At 44.9% G+C, this 25281-nt stretch overlaps 1 protein-coding gene and 1 long non-coding RNA gene across 10 annotated transcripts in view; one reads left to right on the top strand and one right to left on the bottom strand.

Moving 5' to 3' along the window:
• Positions 1 to 6367, bottom strand: part of LOC109273721 (uncharacterized) — a 73705-nt gene extending 67338 nt beyond the window's left edge. The window contains exons 1-2 of one of the 2 annotated variants that reach the window (XR_008419727.1): positions 6190 to 6367; positions 3830 to 3994 (exon numbers count right to left, since the gene is read on the bottom strand). This is a non-coding gene — a long non-coding RNA (uncharacterized LOC109273721). The remainder of the gene's footprint in view (positions 1 to 3829; positions 3995 to 6189) is intronic. The other variant, XR_008419726.1, reaches the window with a different exon arrangement.
• A 1139-nt stretch (positions 6368 to 7506) lies between these two features.
• The window catches only part of OPTN (optineurin), a 39378-nt gene continuing 21603 nt past the window's right edge, over positions 7507 to 25281 (top strand). For 2 of the 8 annotated variants that reach the window (XM_019460772.2, XM_019460767.2), the window contains exons 1-5: positions 7508 to 7710; positions 15316 to 15492; positions 16121 to 16323; positions 20857 to 21039; positions 23252 to 23325. In XM_019460772.2, the coding sequence (XP_019316317.1) occupies positions 15327 to 15492; positions 16121 to 16323; positions 20857 to 21039; positions 23252 to 23325 (626 nt within the window). In that variant the 5' untranslated portion in view covers positions 7508 to 7710; positions 15316 to 15326. Of the gene's footprint in view, positions 7711 to 7947; positions 8063 to 8500; positions 8620 to 9584; positions 9908 to 15315; positions 15493 to 16120; positions 16324 to 20856; positions 21040 to 23251; positions 23326 to 25281 lie in introns of those variants that run through there. The other 6 variants (XM_019460774.2, XM_019460773.2, XM_019460771.2 and 3 more) reach the window with 5 other exon arrangements.

Below are 25281 nucleotides of genomic sequence, written 5' to 3'. Positions count from 1 at the left end.
CCTGCCCCCTGAGTTTCCAATGGAACCGGTGAGAGGAATGAATAAGGTCAGAAATATCAATGGAGTAACTGGTGGTGAAATTTAAAGCTCTGTTAGGTGGAGAATTGACCCATGGACCTTAGGAAAGAAAGAACTGGGCTCCTGGCATCCAGCTGTGAAGACCTGAGGAGACCAACCTCAGAGAAAGCTGATTTACTGCTCAGCAGGACATCGTATCTATAAACTTAGTAACTATCTACTGGCCTATGACAAGGGGATCAGGACCTCCAGCCACAAAACCAGAAAAGGGTTAATGTAGTCTGGTGAGGGCAATGCTGAGGTTTTGTGGGTACAAAAGGTCATGGGCAATCCAGCTAAGGTTTTGTAACCAGGTTTATCATTATCTAGTTGAAAGCCATGCATGAATGTACTTTCTCATGAAAACAGGGGACTTGTGACTTTTTCAATTGCAAAATCATTTATGATCACTTAACTAGCCAGGCATTAAACCAGCCTCTATAGAAATAAGACAGTTAATTTATGTGTCAACTTTACTGGGCCATGGGGTACCCAGATATTTGGAAAAACACTATGTTGGGTATCTCCATAAGGGAATTTGGGGATGAGTTTATTTGAATTGATAAGACAGAATAAAACAGATTGCCCTCCTTAGTGTGGGTGGGTCTCATCCAGTCAGTTGAAGGTCTGAATAGAACTGAAGACTGACCTTCACCCGAATAAGAAGGAATTCTTCCTTCTTGACTGCCTTGAGCTGAGACATCGTTTTTTTCCTGCCTTCAGGCTCAAACTGAAACAACAACTTCATGGATCTCAAGCCTGCCAGCTTTTGGACTGGAACTACACCATCAACTCTCCTGGATCTCAGCTTGCCAACTGCAGATCTAGAAACTTATCAGGCTCTATAAGTGCATGAGCCAATTTTCCTTATAATGAATATATTATTACATCTATAATTCACATTACAAAATCAAAATAAAATTGTATAAACACATACACACATATATCCAATTGGTTCTGTTTCTCTAGAGAACTGTGATCAACAGAAGAAAGTAGTCTATCAAAACATTAAAAATAGAACTACCCTACAACCCAGCATTTGCACTACGAGGTATTTATCCAAGGGATACAGGTGTGCTGTTTCAAAGGGGCACATGTACCCCCATGTTTATAGCAGCACTATCAACAATAGCCAAAGTATGGAAAGAGCCCAAATGTCCATCGATGGATGAATGGATAAAGAAGATGTGGTATATACATACAATGGAGTATTACTCGGCAATCAAAAACAATGAAATCTTGCCATTTGCAACTACATGGATGGAACTGGAGGGTATTATGCTAAGTAAAATTAGGCAATCAGAGAAAGACAAATATCTTATGACTTCACTCATACGAGGAACTTAAGATACAAAACAGATGAACATAAGGGGAGGGAAGCAAAGATAATATAAAAATAGGGAGGAGGATAATACATAAGAGACTCTTAAATATGGAGAACAGTTACTGGAGGGGTTGTGGGAGGGGAGATGGGCTAAATGGGTAAGGGGCATTAGGGAATCTACCCCTGAAATCGTTGTTGCACTATATGCTAACTTGGATGTAAATTTAAAAAATAAATTTTAAATAAATAAATAGATAAGTAAATAGAAAGAAGTCTAAACTGAAATTAAGTTGTTTTGGCATCTACTAAGCTAGAATGCCAAATATAATGAACCAGAAAGAATGCCACATTTCAGTGGAAGGAAGAAGCTAAGAGATCACCTGTCCCAGCCTCTCTACCTCACTTCATGTGATCTCAGGTCAGGCCTAGGTAGCCTGTTGCCTAGGGCTGTGTCCCCTTCTCCATCATGCACATCTGAGAAGTGAGAAATTTCACTTTGGAAAACACAAAGTGAGAAGGAAAAAAGACAAAATCATATGGGCTTCATCAGAAGCAAGAAACTACTAGAAAATGAGACCCCCAGGCCATTTCTCCCTCCTTCACACACACAACTAAGACAATGGCAGTGCTCTTCAGACCCTGACAAAGAGCTGTGGTGTCTTATTGTTCCCAAATCACTGGCTCTAATAAGTACTTTCACAGAAAATTTTATTCCGGGAATTCTTAACAGTTCTAAAGCAAAACATGAAATAAGAACTTAATGTTTAATCTGTGCTCTTAATGTTTAATCTTGATAGAAACGGTGACAGGGTCTAAGATGGCTTCTGTGTAGACATAACGGATTGGAACAGGAAGTAATTAATAAGTAGTAGTGTTACTATGGTATTCTTATTAAATACTCACAGAGGGCCGATGAGCACCTAAAACATAAACAATGACTCCTTCCCAAAGTCTGCAGTTTCAAGATTTAGAGACATGGGACAAAGGAGGGGAATTAAAAACAGACCACACACGCCGTGCTCTGGCTTTTCCTAAAGCAAAGCCACGGCTCCTGGCATGCGGGGTACTTGGCTCACAACCCGGTGGCAGGTTAGACTCTGATTCCAGAGCCTCATTCTGATGGAAGCCTCGACTACCCACCTCATTCCCACCGGCAGGTGCTGCAATGGCAGATATCTGTAAGAGGAAATACATGCCCTTTGCTTGAGCCCCTGTCTGCAATGCTTTGGGGTGTTTCCAGGCCTTAAATTGCTGGGTCACGTGGTCATGCTGTTGAACTTCACTGAGGAAGCCATCCTCGGAATATTTGGAGCCAATGGTGAGCCGAATCTAATTGGAGTTTAAACAAAGCCCAGATCCGGCTCAGCTACGGAGTAGTTGACTGCCACGGTCACTACACCGCAGGCCCAACAGAGGAAGGGGTGTAACCCTTTTATCAGACATCATGCTTATTTATTTCAGGCTCCAGTGTGCTTTCTGGTGTTGCTTTGCAGCCCTACTGAGGTATAATTGACACGCTATAAAATTCACCCGTTGGAAGTTCAGTGATTTTAATTATGCTGGGTGCCTGGGTGGCTCAGTCGGTTAAGCGTCCAACTTCAGCTCAGGTCATGATCTCACACGGTTTGTGGGTTCGAGCCCTATGTGGGGCTCTGTGCTGACAGCTCAGAGCCTGGAGCCTGTTTCGGATTCTGTGTCTCCCCCTCTCTCTGCCCCTCTCCTGCTTGTGCTCTGTTTTTCTCTCTCAAAAATAAATAAACGTTAAAAAATTATTAAAAAATGATTTTAATTATGCCAATAGAGTGTGTGATAATCGTTACCATCCAGTTTTAGAATATTTTCATCACCCCCCAAAATCCCTTTGAACTTACTGGCAGTCAAAGTTGCCATTGCCTTTGAACTTACTGGCAGCCAAAGGGGCCATTCCCAACCCCAGGCAACCACAGGCCTGCTTTCTGCATTCTGGACGTTTCATATAGATGAAATCATAGTACAGGCAGATCTATAGTATAGTTGGGTTTTTTTTTTTTCTTAGATTTTTCTTTTTTGTTAAGCTGCAACATCCATGGTTTAGCACAAAAACATTTCATCAAGTGAGCAATAATAAACTGAAAATTAAAGAAATAAACACTCAAAATACTTTCCACTGGAAACACATTAAGATGGTGGAGGGTTTTGTTTACTATCTTACTGCAATTTTCTTACATGTTACTAGCCCACCTACCCTATGTTTCCCATAAGCACGCAGATGTGAATGGAAGTTTTTATGATGAAACAAATGAAAAGTTTGTTTACTGCAGAGAATCATTTCACAAGGCAGCGAAACTGGGTTCAGAGAACAAAATTATTCAAGAAATTCTTAACTTTAGAATCAGTGAACCTTAAGCTGTTTCTCTGTGACACCGCCAGCCTCCAAGAGAAACTGACAAATGCTTTTTCTTTCGTCACCTTAAAGCAGAATAACTTCTCCGTATTCGGGATGTTCAATGACAGTATCATCAACAGGCAAAGGGTCTGAGGCTTGAGCCTGATGCCCCTGAGACCACCAACCTCTACACTTCTTCCACTTTGGGGGAGTCACACTTTGGTCCAACTGCTGTGAAAGCCTCCCACCTGATAAAGAAAATTTCAACTCTTCATGCTGTGGGCTCTGCTCCTGGGCTCTCAGGGAAGTTTTTTTTTTTGTTGTTAATTTATTTATATTCAAGTTAGTTAACATATAGTGTAATAATGGTTTCAGGAGTAGAATTCAGTGATTCCTCACTTGCATATAACCCAGTGCTTATCCCAAGTGCCCTCCTTAATGCCCATCACCCATTTAGCCCATCCCCCACCCACCTCCCTTCCAGCAGCCCTCAGTTTGTTCTCTGTAGTTAAGAGTCTCTTACGGTTTGCCTTCCTGTTTTTAACTTTCACCAAAGTGAGAATGATTTAACCAAACTTCAGAACAGGGGCACTATTTCTGCTGCGATCACACACTATGCGTCTGCTTCATTAGTAAATAACCTAAAGGAAACATTTCTAGAGATAAGAATAAGAATCCCCCTGAGTTCCCATGCCTCTGATGCCCGCAACCTCGTACATACTAAAACATAAGATAAAGTTTGTAATTTTCTGAAATGTCTTATGTCATGGTGAATTGTAACCCTTGATGTAAACAACATATATAACCCTGCATCAAACATTCTCATTCTTTCTCCAGAGCACTCTCCTCTTTGTGAGGACTATTTATCCAGAGCAGCTGTCCTCACTTGCGCTCACATAAAACTCTTTTCCTTTTTTTAAAAAACTATTTTTTATGTATTTATTTTGAGGGGGGAGGGGCAGAGAGAGAGAGAGACTCCCAAGCAGGCTCCGCACTGTCAGTACAGAGCCCAATGTGGGACTCGATCTCACAACTGTGAGATCATGAGCTGGCTCAGTCAGATGCTTAACCAACTGGGCCACCCAGGCACCACTCCTCCTCCTCCTCCTCCTCCTCCTCCTCCGAAACAAAGTTTTGTTCATTTTGCTTTAACACACACCACCTGGCCTCTCTCCCCTCCCCTCCAGGACACCTGGGGTAGATCATGTATTTACTGACATTGGGCTTTCTCAAAAGACAAGAAGAAAGGCTGTTTATCCAAGAATCCTGCAAATGTCCTGGAGGTAGGAACCAGGAACCACAAAGGGATGAGCTGCCTTCTACAAACAGAGCAGGGGCGGGGGTGGGGGGAACACAAAAAGCCTGAAACAAATGAATATCTCACTAAATATCCTGCCCCAGTGCTTTGCGCTCAGCTACCACAAGACCACATCAGTGAACAGCTAAAAGCGTGTTATAATTTTAGTCTTCTTATCTACACTTAGATTCTATCTACTCAAGGAAGGGTGAGAGGAAGGAAGCACCACCCTGGACTCGGGCTCAGAAACGGAGAGGGCTCTAACACCAGCAACACCAGCAACGTAACAGTGGCTGGCATTGTGCACCAGGGTTAGTTTCACACGTTTTAGCCTTTAATCCTCACAACGGCCTTAGGCAGTCGTGGCTGTAGATCCAAAGTCCTTATTCAAAGCCTCTGGAGCAAGCCCCGGTTTCAGAATTCAGAGATTTTTGGATTTCAGAAAGATGATACAGTAATGTATTACAAAGTGTGTAATTTCTGCAACATAACTCCCCAAGAAGGTCTGAAGCAGGGCGCCTGGGTGGCTCAGTCGGTTAAGTGTACAACTCTTGATTTCAACTCAGGTGATGACCTCACAGTTTGTGAGTTCTAGCCCAGCATCTGACTCTGCACTGGCAGCGTGGAGCTTGCTTGGGATTTTCCCTCTTCCTCTCTCTGCCCCTCCTCCCCTTGTGTTCTCTCTCTCTCTCTCTCTCTCTCTCTCTCTCTCAAAATTAAATAAACATGAAGAAGGAGGAGGAGAAGGAGGAAGGGGAGGAGGAGGCGGAGGAGGAGGAAGAGAAGGTGGTGTGAACGCGGATCTCCTGCAAACTGAAAGGCTTTTGCTCCTCAGAACTTTCTGGATTTTACAGATAAAGAGAATGTGGCACAGCAAGATGAAGTAACTTGTCCAAGGTCACACAGCTAAGAAGTAGCAGGGGTGCTCAATGCTTCAAAGGCCCCTTTCTTCATTGCTGAGAAAACCACCTCGACCACTTTCTCTACCAGAAATTCAACTCTAACCTTCCTACTCCCCGGCCGAGTGCAGCCTGTGTACGACTTTCCTCCCGCACCTCCCCGCCCCCAAATTCTCGAATACTCCTTTTATCTCACCGTAATATGGTTTAAAATAGTAGAAAGAAACCCAATGGGAGTGTGACTCACCCCAGGCACCCCTAACAGACGCAGGAGGGACACTCGGGAATTGCGTGTGGGGGCGGGTACTGACACGCTACCCCTCTGCCCAGTTCTGGAGGTTAACTCAAGGGTGATTGATGTCAAAGATCCGGCAGGCGGAGCCTGACGAGCTGGCGGTCTAGAAAGTGAAACAGAATTCTTCCGAGATGCCAGGAGAGGGCGCGTCTGCCTTTTCCCGTTAGGATTAGGATTCCCCGCCCCCATTTCCTTCCAACCAGTAGGCAGTTTGGACTCACAACCACATGCTGCCGTATTCCTGCTGGGCAGCGTCAGCCTTTTCATTGCTACTTGCTCTTCCCCCGTATGCAGTCTTTTTTTTTTTTTTTTTTTTTTTTTTGTCTTGGTTAGGGGGTAGGGTTAGGGTTAGTGCCTGATATTTTGCAGTTCAGAGAATAAAACCTCCGACTTCTTCTGGGGTCAAGAGTTACAGATTAGGGTATATGTCTGGTATTTTAAATCCTTTCTGATCTTTGGCACAAACCTGCTCTCAGACCCTCCCCTTTCCCTTCCTCCCCCTCTCCCATTTGCTGTCTTGCATAGGGGTCCCGTTGCGGGGTCACCGGCTGCACCGCCTTGACCTCGCTATCAGCTGCCTTCGGGGTCTTGCGTCTGCGTCCTTGCTCAACCCTTCTTTCGGTGCTTAGGTTGCAAATTATTGTGGTCCTTCCTCCTTCCTCGTCTTGTTTCCTCCCTTTTAATTCTATCTAATCCGGAGGTATCTTCCCTCCTCCGGTACAGTAAATCAATACTTCTACTTCCCCAGACAGTCCAGGTCATCCAGTAATCCCACCTGCCTTGGCACACCTGATTCATCCAGGCGTCAACAGTTGGCCTCTTCCCTGGGAACAAAGGGCCCAAGAAGCACCCTGCAGGCTTTGTGTCTTTAATTAAAGGTCTATTTTAAGGGCAAAGCCGGATGGAAAGTCAAGCATGCTCATTTAACTATATCTAGATGTAAAGCTTTTAAATAGAGATCGAGGCTTCCATCCAAGGATGCCTGGGATCGTCCTCCTTTTTCGGTCGAGCCCCTGCGACTCCAGCGCAGAAGACTGCCCCCACACACTTCCTTTAATTTGTTTAAATGAGCGCCGCGGATCACGGCAGTCCACTGACGAGGGGTAACCCTCATTTCCCGGGGCGGGGGCCTCGACCTACGCGAGCTGCTGGGCTCGGACTCTGCCCACGGGGGACGCGCACAGGGGAGAGGAGGGGCGCGGCCTGTGGGGGGGGCGCGGCGGCGGGGGGCGGGGATTCGGGGGCGGGGCCCGGGAAATTCCCGGCGGAGGCGCGGAGGCCTGCGCGGCTGTCAGCTGAGCGGCGGTGGGCGGTGTCGCGAGGCAGCAAGTCGGCCTGAGGCTCCCCGAGCGCCCGCCGCCGCCCCCGGCCGGTGCCCCGGTCGGCGTCTGCATCCGGGTCCGGAGCCCTCCCCCTGCGGGCACGATGCCGAGGAAGGAGTGACCCCGAGAGACTCCGGAGCGCCGGCGCTGGGTGAGTGGGGGCAGGGGGCGGGCAGGGGCTCGGCGAGGCGGCGACCCCGTTTCCGCCCTGGAAGCGGTTTCCGCGGCCCCCTTCCTTGCGACCCCGAGCCTGTGGGGGTGTGGGTGGCGAGGGGTGGGGCGTCCCCTCTCCTGGGAGGGTTTCCAGGCCTGGGCGGAGCCTGACCTGGTGGGAAAGGGCTGCGGGGCGGCCATCGCAAAGCGCCCTCCCCCTTTTTTTACCGGCCCGGCTGGCCGCAGGTGACTTCCTCTGTAGGTCACGGAGATGGTTTAAGGATGACATCCTCCCGCAGGTTGGGAATGATCAGCCAGCCAGTTCCTCATTATATGGGAAGCGGTTAAAGGTACACCTTTGAGAAACAAAAACTAATCTAGCTTTATGAGATAGCCCAGGAACACTAAGGAACAAGTGACCTGTCTCTAAGGCAGTGGGACTCCTGAACAGCCGTTGTGTCCAGGAGAGCATGTGTGTATGTTATGCGTTTGTGTGTATAAACACACATAGCTATGAATACTAGTTGAGCCTGAGAACCCCAAAGAATAGTTCTTACTGTCGGAAAAGCATAAGCTGGAGGAAGAGTAAAACACCGCAAAGAGAAAACGAAACCCAGATTCTGGTCTGGCGTCCTTCCCCGGGAAAACTGTTGTATGGAAATGTATGCCACAGAACTTGTTGAAGGATGAAATGGAAAACAGAGCCGTAGACCAGTAAGGTGGTGTTAGGACCTGAAAAGCCTCAGATCTGGTTAAGCAAGGCAGCACTATTAACATGAGAACTCTTTGGGGAGGGAGAGAAGAGCTAGGGAATCCTGGCTACTTCCCAGGAGATGCCTGGTTTGTACTGAGGAGGAGAGATCTTGTAGCAGAGGCTAAGGCTAGGAACTGCCCTGAAATGAACAAGGTAAGTGAACTTTAAATATGGCCTGGAGAGACAGGACAGTGACTGGAATCTTTCGGGTGAATGTTTTCTGTTTTTCTCCTGGGGCAGTTTTAGTGGTTCTTTGTATATTATGTGCAACATTATAAAAATAGCCCTTTTTCTTTTTCTTTTTTTGGAACCGATCTCAGGTTGTACATTGTGCTATGGAATCCAATTAATCCTTCCAAAAAAAACAAAAACTTTATTCTTGAAGGGAAGGAAATCAAAAATAATATAAAAACAGTGAGGGGGACAAACCAGAAGAGACTCTTAAATACAGAGAACAAACTGAGGGTTGCTGGAGGGGTTTTGGGTGGGGGGTGGGTTAGATGGGTCTTGGGCATCCAGTAGGGCACTCGTTGGGAGGAGCACTGGGTGTTATATGTAGGGGATGAATCACTGGATTCTACTCCTGAAATCAGTATTGCACTATATGCTGACTCACTTGGATGTAAATTAAATAATAATAGATAAACAAATACTAAAAAAAAGAAAAAAAAAGGAAACTTACTTTAAGTACCAAAAAAAGCAACAACAAAAAACACCTAACTTTACTCTTGAAAAGAACTGGCTTTTGTATTACTTTCCTACAGAACCCTCTCCCTTAAGTAGGGAAAATGGGTATTTGTTTTCTCCAAGCCCAGCTTTTTCTGAATTTTATGGAGACTTGAACTATTTGAGATGTTGTTTGGCATCTATGGGATTAGTGAATCCAAATGAAAATGAAGAAACTGCAGTCTGTTTTTAAAAAGTGAAATGAATTTCACTCAGAGGAAAATATTATTTTAAAGGTTTTCATTTTGACACACATATGAGGGTTGAATAATAGAATGTATATTCCCGAATGATATCCAGATACCTTTGGGGATGATAGAAGAAACAGTACTAATTTTCAAAACGAGTTTTAAAAGTCAAGTTCAAGAATCTGGAAATGAGTGCCACGGAACTGTAGAGAAAGTCATAGTACTCACATGCTGGGTTTGTCACCTACATAGCAGAAAGTGTTTTGTAAGTGTTAGTCCTTAAAATACTTCGTTACACTGTATTTTCATTTCATTTCAACAAACATTTGCTGAGAGCCTGCTGTGTGCTGCTCCCAAGGAAGAATAACATGGAGACCTTCGCGGAAGTTTGATGGAAGATAGACTGGTGAGGGATGAATATAGGATTTTGCAGGCCAAGGCCAGGGCCAAGTGCTACTGAGTACTTAGAGGAAAGAAAAGTTTGTTTTTCACAGGACGTCTATTTCAACTGGACATCGAACTGTCTGGTGGGTATTTGCCAGGGCAAAAGTGGGACCACACATTTTGTGCAGAGGGGAGAACAGAGATAAGAGCAGAGAAGCAGAAGAAGGCAGGGAACTGTGAGCTGTTCAATGTGCCTTGGGTGCGAGTGGCACGGTGACAGGAGATGATACCGGTGGGTGAGTGAGGGCCAGACTCTGGAAGGCCGAGTTCTTCCCACTTGGGAGCTGGAACTCTGTGTTGTATGGGAAGGGTTTTAAGCAGGACGGTGGCTTCATGCGGGGTAAGAAACTGGGGAGGTGGCAGACCTGCGGTGGAAAGACAGAAGTCAGACCATGTAGGAGACTCTTCAGCAAGTTTTCTAGGTGCTGGGGACACAGTGGTGGACACAATGGACAAAAATCCCATACTCTGTGGAGCACATCATTGCTGTAATTGAGACAAGCAAGAAGGGCTGGACCTAAGCTAGCAGGGACGGGGAGGAGGTAACAAGTGCCAGGACTTGGTGACCCATTAGACTCAGGATAAGAGGGAATGGAGAAACAAGAATGACTCCCAGGGCCCTGCCTTATGTGATGAGGTTATTTCCATTTTCTGTATGTCAGCAAATTCCAAAATCAGAATACCATTTCTGGCATAAAATGTGAAGCTTCTTTTTCCCCCTTGATAGGATACATACTTTGAATTCTCTTCCCAGGATGATGATGGTTCTGGTTGATGCAGTCGTGGGTTCTTAGTCCTTTGTGATCCCAAACCAGAATTTGCCGATAGCCACCTATTGTCTCTGGTCAAGAAATAGATTTTCACTGTTTTAAAATTAATTTATCCATGTGGGGGTTGAACCTATGAATGCTTATTAAGCAACTTTGGAACATCAGACATACCGGGGTAAGGGTATGTCTTACTTATTCTGGACTTATTCTGTATTATGCTCACTGGCCCAACGTCCAGTGGGTGGACAGTACAAGGCAGATTTGTGCCCGATACAAAATGAGTTTCTGATGATGCGAACCATCCTGTAATAGAACAGGCAGTTGCCTGCTAAAGTCATTGCACGTATTGAAGTCTTTCAAGATTGCTCTATATGACCATCTTCCATGGAAATCAAACAAGACATTCTTGCATTGAGTGTCTGGACTGGATCATCTGTACAGCCAACTCGTAAATGAAATTTAAGCTCGTGCCCATCATGCCCACAAAGTCAAGTCATTGCTATAATTACTTGACCTCTGGAATTAAAAATGATAATATATTTAAGAATTCAAATACCAGATCTTGGAATAAAATCTAGGAGATTTTGCCTTTGAACTTCCACCGTCCAGGTAGTTTGCCTTCTTCCTCGTGGGTGGAATCTTGACAGATCCCATGCTAAATTCATTTGCCCTTCTGTCGTTAAATACCACCTTTGCTTAGAAATGACACGTTTCAGAAAATAGTTACAAACTGAGAGGGATGGAGGCAAACCATAGGAGACTCTTAAATACAGAAAACAAACTGAGAGTTGATGGGGGCGCCAGGGAGAGGGAAAAATGGGTGATGGGCACTGAAGAGGGCACTTGTTGGGATGAGCACTGGGTGTCGTATGTAAATGATGAATCACGGGAATCTACCCCCAGAGCCAAGAGCACACTGTATCCACTGTATGTTAGCCAACTTGACAATAAGTTATATTAAAAAAAAAAAAAAGAAAAGAAAAGAAATGACCCCTGGATGATTCAGTCGGTTAAGCATCTGACTCTTGATTTCAGCTCAGGTCATGATCTCAGGATCATGAGATTGAGCCCCGTGTTGAGCTCTGCACTAGGCCTGGAGCCAATTAGGATTCTCTCTCTCTCTCTCTCTCTCTCTCTCTCTTCCCCTCTCCCCCCCCCCTCCCTCTCTCCCTCAACTCCTCCCATCTCCACCCCCACTCATAGAAAGAAAGAAAGAAAGGAAGAAAGAAAGAAAGAAGGAAGGAAAAAGGCACATGTTTCAGTGGTGTCTGGCTGGCCCAGTTGGTAGAAAATGCAACTCTTGACCTTGGGGTCACAAGTTCAAGGCCCATGTTGGACATAGAACTTACATTCAAAATGAAAAAGAAAAAAAGAAATGACACCTTTTAGATCCAGATTATTTGGATTTTTATGGGAAATTCTGTTAAAAAAAAAAAACAGAAAGAACATCTGTTACTAGATAGAAACTTGGAATAAATGGCTTAGTTCCAATTTCTATAACCTTTGAAGATGTGTGCAAGAAATTATAATGCATCTCTGTGTTTGTTCAATTGAATGCAGCATCAGGTGGTGTTAAAGACTTAGGAAATTCAGTTTCTCTAACAGGTATTCTACCAATAGACATTTCACATAGGCAGTGTACTCATAAACTCATAACAATGCTCCCAAAATACTCTAAAATCATAGGATACTCTTTGAATCCCTGAAAAGCGATTAAATTGCTTTTAGTAAAAATTTGGTAACGAGTATGTACATGCTTATGTTTGGCATATATGCTAACTTATTTACCATGACATTTGAATGACCGAGTCTTTCCTACAATGCTGGATAATGAAGAGCTTGCTGTGATTAGGACAGGCCTATGTATTAGTGAAAGAGGGTGGCATGGCCGCGAGGGTGCTGGGGTACTGGATGGTAGGGTTGGATTCCGATCTTCATAGAAACTTCAAGAATACTTTTCCTGGTGTTTGACGGCTGAAAGCAACTGAAATGATCATCATTTGCTAGATAGGTCAGTAAATCATCATAAGAGGTCACACATCTGTTTCAGGTACCCAGTGTTTTTTTCTACCATCCTCCTTAGCATGAGCCTGCTTTTTCCCTTCATGTCCTTAGAAAATCTGGGCAACCTGAACAAGTTAGAAGAGCCACAACCAGTTTTAACTTTATAAGAGCTGTGTTTAAAGCCTTGGAGGGGTGGAAAGAAAGTCGAGGAGGAAAAATACCTGAATAATTTTCAAGGGAAAATCTTTCTCTTCTCCTCTCCCCTGCCTGCCCTTCCCCTCTTCACTCCTTTTCTCTCCCCTTTCTTCTCTCTTGGAAAAACCATGAAGGAGAAATGTGTATACAGTAAAATGAAACCAAGCACATCTCTAGAGAACTGCCTGGGGGCTTCTTAAAAAACATCCGTGAAATGTTTCCATTTACTTTTTTTTTTTCTTAAGTGTTTATTTATTTTTGAGAGAGACCATGCACACACACGAGGCGGGAGGGGCAGAGAGAGAGAGAGAGGGAGACGGGATCCTAAGTGGGCTCTTTGCTGACAGCAGACAGCCCGATTGTGGGGCTCGAACTCACGAGCCGTGAGATCATGACCTGAGCTGAAGTCAAAAGCTGACTGAGCCGCCCAGGCGCCCCTCATTTACTTTTGCAAAGTATAATCATTGAAGAGCTGAGCAAATTGAACATTGGCAAGTAGATGTACACATTGCGAGGATTGTATCTTTAGGTCTCTTACCTAGAATTTTAGTATTCCTCGGCTGTTTAGGAAAAATCCATGTTTATTAAGTGTTAGCTCTGACCTCATACTGTGCAACAATGAATGTTATGGAAAGCCAGAAACTGACATTCTCCAAATTGTTTTTGTCCAAATTATTAGGGAAAACAAAAGCAGTCTATTCCAGTCACCGAAGGCCAAGGGCACACCTCTCTTGTAAATGTATTAGGCTACATGAACCATAGATACCTTCTAAAGGCTCACGGTTGAGCAGCCTGCTTCGTCAGTGTTTTTCACTTCATAAATCCTTATCCTCATTAAAGCGTTTCATGAAAAGGCCTCTCCTTAAGCTGGCCGCACAGGGGAGGAGTCAGGGCCTGCTGTCCTGCGTTCGGCTTCCTTCAGACCAAAAACAAGTCGCCAGGCTCTCGGGTTCAGGGGACCCCCAGAGAGTCCCAGGCCTTACCTCCTGTTGGGATGGGGAAGAGGCTCCTGTGTCTGGTTGCATTTTAACATGTGGTCACCGTGAGCATACATAGATGTCCTGAGCCAGTGATGTATCAGAGAGAGCACGCGTAGCCTTCTGTGCCTTCCACTGACCAGCTTGGTGACTCTGTAGTTGTCGTGAAAAGACTTATCGTCATCTTCACGAAGCCCCAAAAAGAAAACATTTGCCTATAGCACGTAGCCAGTTGTTAGAAGACATTCCTCTGGTTGCCCAGGTGGTAGGACATGTATAAATGGACTTGGGATACACTCGTCTGCCTTATTTATGACCACATTGACCCCTCTACAAAATAAAGTGGCGTGCTTAAAATATTCTCAGAACATGCCATCAGTAAGCAGGATCTCTTCATCTTGTAAGTGTGCTTTGCAGAAGTGTTGAACACTGAAGCCTAAATATTCAGTAGCATCTCTATTGTATTCCAGGGCTGGGTTTTGGAATCATCACTAACGCCCGGTCACACCTCTTCTTAAGTGACCTTGGACGAGCTATAAATCCTCTGCAAACTCAGCTCTGTCTCCTGCAAAATAGCCATCTAGCTGAGTTTGAGTGAGGATTAGAAACTGACGTGTCTGGTGCAGTGATTCAGCATGTAGGAAGCATCTAGAATGCATTAGTTCTTCCTTTTCTCTTAGCCAAAAACATAAGAGCTGAAATACAGAGATTTAAAAAAAAAATTTTTTTTTAACGTTTACTTATTGAGAGACAGAGAGACCCAGGCGCCCCTAGAGATTTTTTAAACGGCTTTATTGACATATAATTCACTTTCTGTGCAGTTCACCCACAGCAGAGAGATTTGAACTTCAAAGATTTGCTTGGGTAAACCAATTTCGTGATACTTTACCCATGTCTACAAATACATGTTCAAAGCCTTCATGAAATCCCTCTGTCCTAATTATCACATTGTCATGCTTTTCTCTTCTTCCTCATGTCGCAGCTCCTCGCTGCCCCCACTTCCATGGACGGACATGTACATGCATACATACTGAAGCTAGCACAGACATGTTTTGTTTAAAAGGAAAAATCAGGGGCGCCTGGATGGCTCAGTCAGTTGAGCGTCCTACTTCGGCTCAGGTCATGATCTCACGGTTTGTGAGTTCAAGCCCCATGTTGGGCTCTGTGCCGACAGCTCAGAGCCTGGAGCCTGCTTCAGATTCTGTGTCTCCCTCTCTCTCTGCCTCTCCCCCACTTGTTTCTCTCTCTCTCTCTCTCTCTCTCTCTCTCTCCCTCCCTCCCTCTCTCTCCTTCCCTCTCCCTCTCCCTCCCTCTCCCTCTCTCTCCCTCTCCCTCCCTCTCCCTCTCCCCCCCTCGTCTCTCTCAAAAATAAACATTAAAAAATTTTTTTTTAAAGGAAGAATCAAAAATGTCCAAAATCTAATTGGAGGGGAAGTAGGCACCTTTTGGAAAACTCACCAGCAATTGCCGGTGGATTTGCGGGGCTCATGGGGACCCCTCGCAGAGGGAAGACAGCTCTGTTTTCAGCCTGTGACTTTTCCGTAGGTCCTTCTGCCATGTCCCACCAACCACTTAGCTGCCTGACTGAAAAGGGGGACAGCCCCAGTGAGACCACAGGAAATGGACCCCCCAACCTGGCCCACCCAAATCTGGACACGTTCACACCAGAGGAACTGCTACAGCAGATGAAGGAGCTCCTGACCGAGAACCATCAGCTCAAAGGTGAGCGGCCGCCGGCCCCCGTGTTCTCCATCCACCCTGGGCCTTCGTGAACCGCATCTCTTTGCGAAGAGCCTTGATGGTGAGCTCCCTTCTCTCCGTTTCACTACCTGGAGAGAGAGCCCAGAGTTTAGCTTTTGGTAAGGCAAACATTGCTGCCAATGTTTACCTCGGGATGCAGGTAAGAATAAAAAGCACTTACATACCTCAGGGAAATGGCCCAGTGACATTTAGCCCGTTTAGAAGGAAACAGGGAGAAACACTACTATTATTCCAGAGTGAGTCCTAAATATGCCCTTGTTCACAGAGAGCATCCCAGTGTCTCAGGCCGTGGCTTCTGGCAGGACCGGTGTTGGAGGCTGTGCCCTACCACGTGGGCTGTAGCACAGGCACCCAAACCAGTTTTGTTTTCTGGAGTCTTTGGAGGACGAGAAACAACATTAGGCCCCCTCGTCCTATCTGGAAACAAAAACCACTCACTTTGCTGCAGTCTTTTTGCTGCTGAGCCTGGGGCTCAGGCCAAGTACGGCTTCTTTGGATTCTGAGCTACAGGGTGAAGGTAGTCCAGAGGGAGGTGGGATTCATCCAGTCAAGTCTGATGCGCGACACTCTCACTCTGAACCTCCTACAGAAGCCATGAAGCTGAATAATCAGGCTATGAAAGGGCGATTTGAAGAGCTTTCAGCCTGGACAGAGAAACAGAAGGAAGAACGCCTATTTTTTGAGATACAGAGCAAGGAAGCCAAAGAGCGTCTCGTGGCTTTGAGTCATGAAAATGAAAAATTGAAGGAAGAACTCAGAAAACTAAAAGGGAAAACAGAAAGGCCCCTTGAGGTGAGTGAGCAGACTGATCTGTTATGATTTTATTTTCTTTTAGTTACATTTAGAGTGGAATCTTACTCGTCTAGACTTCTAGATCAAACTTTTTACGGTTCAGGCTAGACAAGTCCTGTTTTGTTTTTAATTTTTTAAAAATGTTTATTTTTGACAGAAAGAGACAGACAGACAGAGCATGAGCGGGGGAGGGGCAGAGAGAGAGGGAGACACAGAATCCGAAGCAGGCTCCAGGCTCCAAGCTGTCAGCACAGAGCCTGACGTGGGGCTCGAAATCACAGACAGCGAGATCATGACCTGAGTCAAAGTCAGACCCTCAACCGACTGAGCCACCCAGGCGTCCCATCTAGACAAGTGTTTTGTATCATCTTGAAAAAATTGGGGCACCTGGATGGCTCAGGCAGTTGGGCATCCAACTCTTGATTCGGCTCAGGTCATGATCCCAGGAGTCATGGGGTTGAGCCCCGCGTCAGGTTCCACGCTGACGGTGTGGAGCCTGCTTGGGACTCTCTCTCTCAAAATAAATAAACATTTGAAAAAAATAAATAAAAAGAAAGAAAATACTGTTCTTGCTGAGAAGGTTGGTTGCAACTTCAAGGGTCGTGTATGATTTCTGTTGGGGCAAGGAAGTTTGTACAGCTTTGACCATAGTGATTATAGTCAAAAGAAGGTTGTAGTTATAAATCAGTATTTTGTATTCATTGTAGACGGTGCAGATAACCTCTGCCTAGAACCACCCAAGGGTTAGCTTTTAGTTTCTGTCTTTGATATAAAATTGCATTAAAAAAAATCTATGATTCGGGGAGTACCTGGGTGGCGCAGTTGGTTAAGCGTCCGACTTTGGCTCACGTCATGATCTCACGGTTTGTGAGTTCAAGCCCTGCATCTGTGCTGACAGCTCGGAGCCTGGAGCCGCCTTCAGGTTCTGTGTCTCCCTCTCTCTCTCCCCCTCTCTCCCTCTCTCTCTCTCCCCCTCCCCTGCACACGTTCGTCGTTCTCCCTCTCTCTCTCAAAAATAAATAAGCATTAAAAAAACAAAATCTATGACTGGGAAGTTTTGCTTACCGATCTTGTCCTTCCCACCAGTCTACCATAGAGATTCCTCAATTTACATTTTACATTTACTTTTGGAAAATGGTGCGACACATCATGTTGTGGCAGGAGGCTGTGGGGTTGCTACATTTTCATTGACCCAGAGAACCGGAGAAAAGTGCCCACAGCTGGGAGTGGATGTTAAAGATGCGAGTGGAAGAAAACAGGTTGTGTCAGAACACACTTGAAGCGTCTGCCCATATTCTAGGGCTCACTGGACATTGTTCATTAGGATGGACATCTGCTCGTCACTTTCTCCCCAACCTTGAACTTAGCAGCCCTCAGAAGGATGGAGCACTGGTTTGGCTCAGGGAGGAAGGAATCGAGGCATCAGTGATTTCCTTGAGATACCTTGAGCTCCATTGACCTCTGATTTCTTGGGTAAAGAGTGCAAAGAAAGAAAGATAAAGGAAAGAAAGTAATGAGAAGAGGACAAGCTGGAATAATCTAAAGAACGAAGAGCTGTTGAGAGAAATATTGTGGTTTAGGTCAGTGCTTTACTCCTCAATCCCTGCTCATGGGACAGCGTGGACATTCTGCTTTCATAAACTTATGTGTGTATGGGAAACGATTCATTGCTGATAAGACTCTTCACATCTGATGCTTGAACTTGTCTTACAGTTCAAAGAGCATTAAGTCACTACTTTGGGGAAAGTCTCTCAGTGTCGAAATGTTTTCGAGGTAGAATGCTGTGAAGACATGATCACCTGGTGGGATATATGAATGTATTTTCTACTCTCTGGAAGAAAATATCTTACACTGTTTTCCTCCTTGGTCTTTGGGATGTGAGCTGACAGCTGGCATCAGCCTGCTGGGGACTTTTGCGCTGGAGCTCAGAAAGAAGCTTCCAGAAGCACTTTGCTTGAAATAGTCTGCCTATGGGTTTTCCTAAAACGTCCCACTATTGGAAGAAGTTGAGAACAGAGCTGGAGCTCTGGACAGCTTCTTGCAATGCAGAAGATCAGATAAAACAAGCTATAAGCAAGACTCAGAAGTGAGTCCTTGGGACACAGGACTTGGGTGCTTGGACAGAGATACTTACAGCTCTTTAAAACCCTTGGTCATCAGCCTTTCCCCCCAAAATACGCCTCCCAGGCCTGCCTATTGCTTCCCTGCCTCCTCTTTGCTGTTTTTTTTCATGGACCAGTTGAGGTGATTTGTAAAATTTAGGCTCTCATTTTCCTGACTTGAAGCCCTCAAAGCCTCTGACTTTTCTCACTCTTGCTGACCCATCCTCGCTGCTGGTTCTCCAGGGAGTCCCCTGTAGCCACCGGAGCCTCTCACGTGTTCTGTGCCACACAAGGAAAGGGGAGTAGGGAATTTCCTTTGGAGATCTGCCTTCTGATTGTCAGGGTGAGGCTGAGGTAGTAATTATTCTGTCCAATTTCATGGAATCATAAATTATAACCATCTGTACAGAGAACTTGTTAACTTTTAATTGCGCAGATTGTGAGGCAGAGGTCATTAGATGGATGTTTCTTCTAGGATTATGAAATGGCATGTTCACCTGGGCAGATTCCCAGGACAGCGTGATGGAGACATGATACAAGCACACAAGAAGTAGAGTCGTTGTGTTGCGTGAAAGTCAACGGCAGGCACTCAACAGAAATAAAAGACGTTAACAAATGATGGAGTTGGGGTTGATCAGAGAGAATAAAATGTGCGCATTCTAGTCCAGGAAGGGAATGGAAAGGGTCTCATTAGTAAAAGGAAGAGATTTAACATGGTATTTTACGAGGTTTTACGGCCAAATAAGTAGATTCCGAATTGCCCAAGGATAGTGAAGAGATCATCACCGTTGCAAAAAAGGAAATTAACCTGACAGTCTGAGATTCCAGAATCGTGGCTTTATATCCCTTGTCCTCAGACACTTGGTTAAAACTCTGTTTCCTACCCTTTATGGCAAGATTGTTTTAAAAATCCATTTAGAAGATGTCCTCAGACGGGTCCAACAGGAAAATGCGAAGATTCCTAATAGGGCGTGGCCTCACCCTCACCTGCTTACCTCCTGGTTCCAGGCCAAGAGTGCCTCTCCTTTGATTGTTTCTGTCCCTGCACATTTATGTTTCTTTGGGACGGGTCATGACCGAGACGGGATGCACAGGCTGGTAACCATTCCTTGCATGCCTGACTCCTCAGGTTCACCATGAGTTCTTTTCTCTCGGGCCTGTGGTGGTTTCATGGCAAAGGAAGGCCCCTGGGGAAGGAACAGCACGATCTCACTGGTGTGAGGGGCACTCTCTTGTTGCATATTAATCCGTTTCCTTCCACTTTCTACTATTTCTTGGACCAGCTGGTTTATCATCCGTACGTATTCTTTCTGGTGCTTTCTTGGTTCCACTCAGAGCCTCTGGGTCGGTTTACAGTTCCTTAGGAAATCTATTAGAGACATGGGGTGTGTGTGTATGTGTGTGTGTGAGAGAGAGAGAACTTTCTGATGTGTTGTAAATCTCTGATGATCTCAGGTATGTATTTCTGGTGGTCCCATGTTTATAGAAGCAATGAAGGTTTCCTGAGGAGGAAACCAGAGAGGTCTACAAGGTCACAGCTGGAAGAGACCAACGAAACCATTTGGTGCCACCATATTCCTTTCTAACCCAAGAAAAAGAAAACCAAAAGAGGCCAAAAGAGGTCAAGCCATTAAGGGAATGCACTCATGGCCGCACACACAGCGATTAGCAGGGTGTGGACTGAAATCTGTTTTCCTTACTCCCAAGTGCAAGCATTGCGTCTAAACAGGGTCTCTCTCTTATGCCACGTGCAATAATTACAACAAGAGGAAAGCAGCACATACTTGATATTAGCGAAAGGTGAATATTTATTACTAATGTGTATATAGGCCAGAAGTTAATTTTTTTTACCTTTGGTAGCAGCCTCTGAATTTTCAGTTTTTATTTCTCACCAGGCTTACTTTTAGCAACCTGAAAACACCAATGTAGTATATTATAGCAGCCAGCCTGCATGCCCTGGAGAATTTTGGAACTTTTGTTGTCTTTGGCCACTTATGTGTCAAGTAATGAAACGTCTTGATGCTTTGGCTTCTAACTATACATAACAAGTATGGGGGCGTGAGGAGTTCTGCATTTGTAGGAAGAAAAAAAGATAAGAGGTTGATGCCCTTATTTCCTGAGATTTTTGGACTACAACTTACGAGTTTACCATCGTCGAAGTCTGACTGGTTGTCTTCATATCAGATTATTCCAGTGTGCTGAGGAAGTCTTTCCTTTTTGTCATGAGGTTATTTTAATTTTCTATTTGAATGTAATAAAATCATGTAAATTTTTCTTTTTAAAAATTTACATGAAAATACATCTCCAAGAAAAGGCTAGAATTTTCTACCATAAAGCTTAATTGTCTTGCCGTGGGGTGTGGGGACACTTGAGTTTGACGACCAGGTGTTCGTTTGATTCACTGATTCACTTGGCTTCTCGTCATTTCCAGGACCCCACTGGGGACCCCAAAGTCCCCAAGGCAGTAGCAGACCAGGAAGTGGAACAGCTGAAGACCCAGGTGGCCCGTCTTCAAGCTGAAAAGGCAGATCTGCTGGGCATCGTGTCTGAACTACAGCTCAAGCTGAACTCAGGCGGCCCCTCGGAAGACTCCTTTGTTGAAATCAGGATGGCTGTAAGTGTCCTGGTTTTGATTTTGTTTTAAGCAAATTACAAAAGACCTCACATAGACACCTAGATGGTGGGGGAATTTCAGCATCACCATCACCAAGATAAATTGGCTCCTGTTTTTAAGCATAACATAATGCTCGTAAAGTTTATCATAGCAGCAGTGGAAGAATGTTGATTACCTTTTATGACAAAAGAGGTAGTTTTTTTTCTTCCCATGTGTCCTGACAAATCAGACATTTTGTGACAGATCTAAAAAAACAAAACAACTTTTTTCAAGCCAGGTCCTTAGGGGTGGTCAGCATTGGCCTTGGGTGAGTAGAATCATGATCCGATCCAGGAAACTGATGTCTTTAAAATAATAGGACCTTCTTTTTCCAACGAGTCTTACAAGGAACTGTGGTTTGTTAAAAACAAGAAGTGGAGAAAAGAGCAGAGCCACTGGAGTTATGGGTGGGGGTCGACCTTGACTTCGCCCCCACTTCTAATAGCAGCTGCCTGGGTGCCTCCAAGAGCGGAGTTTAAAGCCCACAGTGTCCGACACATTTCTGTGGAAGCGAAAACGCAGTGAGCTCAGTAACACAGTGAAGTGGCAGGTGCCAGCCTGTTCCTGAGCGCATGAGTGGCATCTGTTGTGGCCACATCTGGGTATGCACGTGGTCTGGCCAAAGAGCAGGGCAGGTAGATGAACCACGGAAGGGCCTCCCCTTCATCGCTGCTAAAAAAGATGGATTAATGAGGGAGAAGAACACCTAAGGACGAGGTCCTCTGTGATACACACTGGCATTTGGGTTTTGCCAAACCGTACATCTGATAGAGGAAAAGAGATCGTGTCTCTGAGAGAGAAAAATGTACCTTGGAAATAAGTAGTGGGGAACTCGTAAAGGGCTAAACTTCTGGGCGTGTCGGAATTACTAGTGCAATGCACGACTCTCTGCTTTCCAACTCATTTCCTGCCCTAAAGAGTAATAGGATGGGGAGATGACTCTCAATAACCTTGCCAAACATGCTCCCAAATAAATCTTTGGGTGCACTAATGGCAGCTGAAATCAGGAGAATTCAAATACCAAATGGAGGGGTGTCTGGGTGGCTCAAGTTGGTTAAGCGTCCGGCTTCGGCTCAGGTCATGATCTCACAGTTCGTGGGTTCAAGCCCCACGTTGGGCTCCGTGCTGACACCTTGGAGCCTGGAGCCTGCTTTGGACCCTGTGACTCCCTTTCTCTCTCTGCCCCTCCCTGCTCATGCTTTGTGTCTGTCTGTCTGTCTTGTCTGTCTCTCTCTAGGAAATAAACATTAAAAAAACAATAAATAAAATACCAAGTGGAAAGCACGCTCTGCCAGAGTAGAGTGCCCTTTCTGCAGATGACCAAAGATTATGAAACAAATTTGATCAAACAGCTTTCACCTTCTGCAAATAACTGGCAAAATTCAGGAAGTCCCAAGAGCATATCAGAAGTTTCCAAATGAGGCTTCTTCCTTTAGGGCGCGTGGTTAGCATAATATGCTCCTTCACTGATCTGATAGTGGCAGTTATTTTTAGCGTAAATGTGCTTTTCTTGCCTTGTTTCTGTGAACCAGAAAACGCTGCCTAAGATTTAGGAAGAATGTACACAATCAGAATTAACTATCTTTGTGCATTTTCGGAAGATTTTTCCTGCAAGTTCATTGGAATATACATGCCTTTCAAATCATTTAACGGGCCTTAGACTTCTTCCCTTAAACGGCCCACGGTGTGTATGAATTTCTAATAGGAGCCAACCTTGTGCTTTGTGTGAGCCTTGCCCACAGAAAGCAGCCTCTTTTTCAATGTGGCTTCAGCAAGTTCCCACATCGTGCATTTTAAAGGCCTGTATAGGGAAGGTGTGTGGAGTTGTCACTAGCTCCGTGTGACCTATATTTGGGAAAGAAGGGAACTGCCAAGGAGAAGGAGGAGATAAGCTTTCATGTGTTTGGGGTCAGGTTGACTGCTCGGGATGAGAGACCAACCTTCACGCCGTGGCCCTAGATATTTATAATCCTGACAGGGTGTGCAGGGTGAGGGAAGGGTAAAGTTCCGTTCCATTTCAGTGACCTAATTTAAACATCTCACATTCAAATGTTGGTAGATTCCTTGGGTGGCATGCCATCAAAATTCTTGATCTATTGCCTTTTTCTCTTCTGGTAAAGCATTTTTCTCGCAGACATATCATGTCAAATCCCTTTCATTTCTGCCTTGACAGGAAGGAGAAGCAGATGTGGCACTGAAAGAAATCAAGACAAGTCCTGGGCCCACAAGAACTGATTCCGTTGACACGTAGGTGAAGAAGGGCTAAGGCCGTCGGAGACACCCTTGCTGGGAGGTCAAACATGATGGGCTGCAAAAGTCAATTCTTAATAACTTATACCAGGACCTTTGAAGAATGTTCAGTTTGAATGATACTTAATATGTTGCAGCCCAAACTGGCTGATAATCAAAACAACGTTGGGTGCCTTTGTAGGCTAACTCCCCCTCACCTCTCTGTTTAGATGTGTTTCAACTCCCATCAGATGAGAAGTGAAAACAAACTCGCTCTTAATCGAGACTTCTGTTTCCCAATTTATCAGTATAGTTTGACCTGGACCAGGCTGTCCAGCTTGATAAAGGGGGTTGTTAGCATTTTCTCTTCCCTGATCAGTCCCAAATATAAGCCAGGGTGACTGATAGGGAGTAACCTTCTCTAGGGATGACTGTTAGTGCCCTGAGTCACTGTCCTACCCACTTTCCAGAGGTCTTACATGTGGAGTCTCAAATTGACCTGTTGTAAGTAGATAACTAGGAAGCAGACATCTTAAATGGTGGCGGCGGGGGTGGAGTGGGGAGCTCGGAGGAAGAGATGGGAGAGGACTTGGGCAATCGGGGGTCTTGTGCCTTGCACTCACGAGGAATGGACTGTTGGCTCATCCTCTGTGAGCGGATTATTGCCATATTAGTCTATTTGAAAGAGACAGTTACCTGAAAATTTCTCTAGGAATCTCTTCTCTCATAGGCTTTTAATACCTTTTGTTTCTAGAACTTAATGAATGTATTTATAAAACATCAAAATGGGTGGTGGTTGTTTTTTTTTCGAATTATGTTACCAAGCCCTTGCACAAGGAAGAAAATAAATGTTAGATGATATTCTTATATCCAACAGGGCAGTTGGCATCAATGAAAGCTATCCCTTTTTTACTTAACAATTCCTCAGCTTTCTCCCATGTTGCTTTTTTAGTATTGGAGGACTTTCCTGAACGTGGTGGGAAGGAAAAAAGCCCTGTTTGAAATTTCCAAGCCACTTCCTCCTCATTTATATCCACCTGCCAAAACCACTTCCCCTTTTCAGCCACAGGTTTTTTTTTTTTTAAGATTTTATTTTTAAGTAATCTCTACACCCAATGTAGGGCTCAAACTTAAAACCCTGAGATCAAGAGCCACAGGCTCCTGACTGAGTTAGCCAGGTGCCCCCAGGCCACAGTTCTTGTCAATAACAGCTTCCTTGCCTTGTTTGAAGGTATATTAAGGGAGCATCTGGGGGGCTCAGTCGGTTAAACATCGGACTCTTGATTTCCGCTCAGGTCATGATCTCAGAGTTTGTGAGTTCAAGCCCCACACCAGACTCTGTGCTGTTAGCCCAGAGCCCACTTAGGCATCTCTCTTCTCCTCTCTCTGTGCCCTTCCCCGACTCATTCTTTTTTTTCTCTCTCTCTCTCAAAAATAAATAAATGAACATTTAAAAAAAAGAAAGTGGGTCACCTGGGTAGCTCAGTGGGTTAAGCATCCAACTTCAGCTCAGGTCGTGATTTCATGGTTCATGGATTCAAGCCCTGCATCAGGCTCTGGGCTGACAGCTCAGAGCCTGGAGCCTGTTCTGGAGTCTGTGTCTCCCTCTCTCTCTGCCCCTCCCCCCCTCACACTCTCTCCCTTTTTCTCAAAAATAAACATTAAATAAACATAACATTATTATTATTATTATTATTATTATTATTATTATTATTATATCAAGGAGTCATAGATTGATTTCTGGGTTTGGAGTTTGAGCTTTGGAGTCAGGAACCGGCATTTAATCCTGACTGTTTATGAGACACGTGAACTTGGTTAGATGCCATGAGCATCGGCACAGTCACCCGGGAGGTGTAGTTACCACACCGGTGGTCCTGGTTTTATTTGTGGATGAACTGCTTCTTGATTTCATCAGAGTTGAAATCAAGAAAAATATTTGACATACCAACAGTGCCTACATTTCTCTGCTCTAAT

The sequence above is a fragment of the Panthera pardus genome, unplaced genomic scaffold (genome assembly GCF_024362965.1).
Source record: "Panthera pardus isolate Hobbes unplaced genomic scaffold, ASM2436296v1 HiC_scaffold_6, whole genome shotgun sequence".
NCBI classification, from domain to species: domain Eukaryota; kingdom Metazoa; phylum Chordata; class Mammalia; order Carnivora; family Felidae; genus Panthera; species Panthera pardus.
The sequence above is the reverse complement of the archived record's forward strand: the minus strand, read 5'-3'. Positions and strand labels throughout refer to the sequence as shown.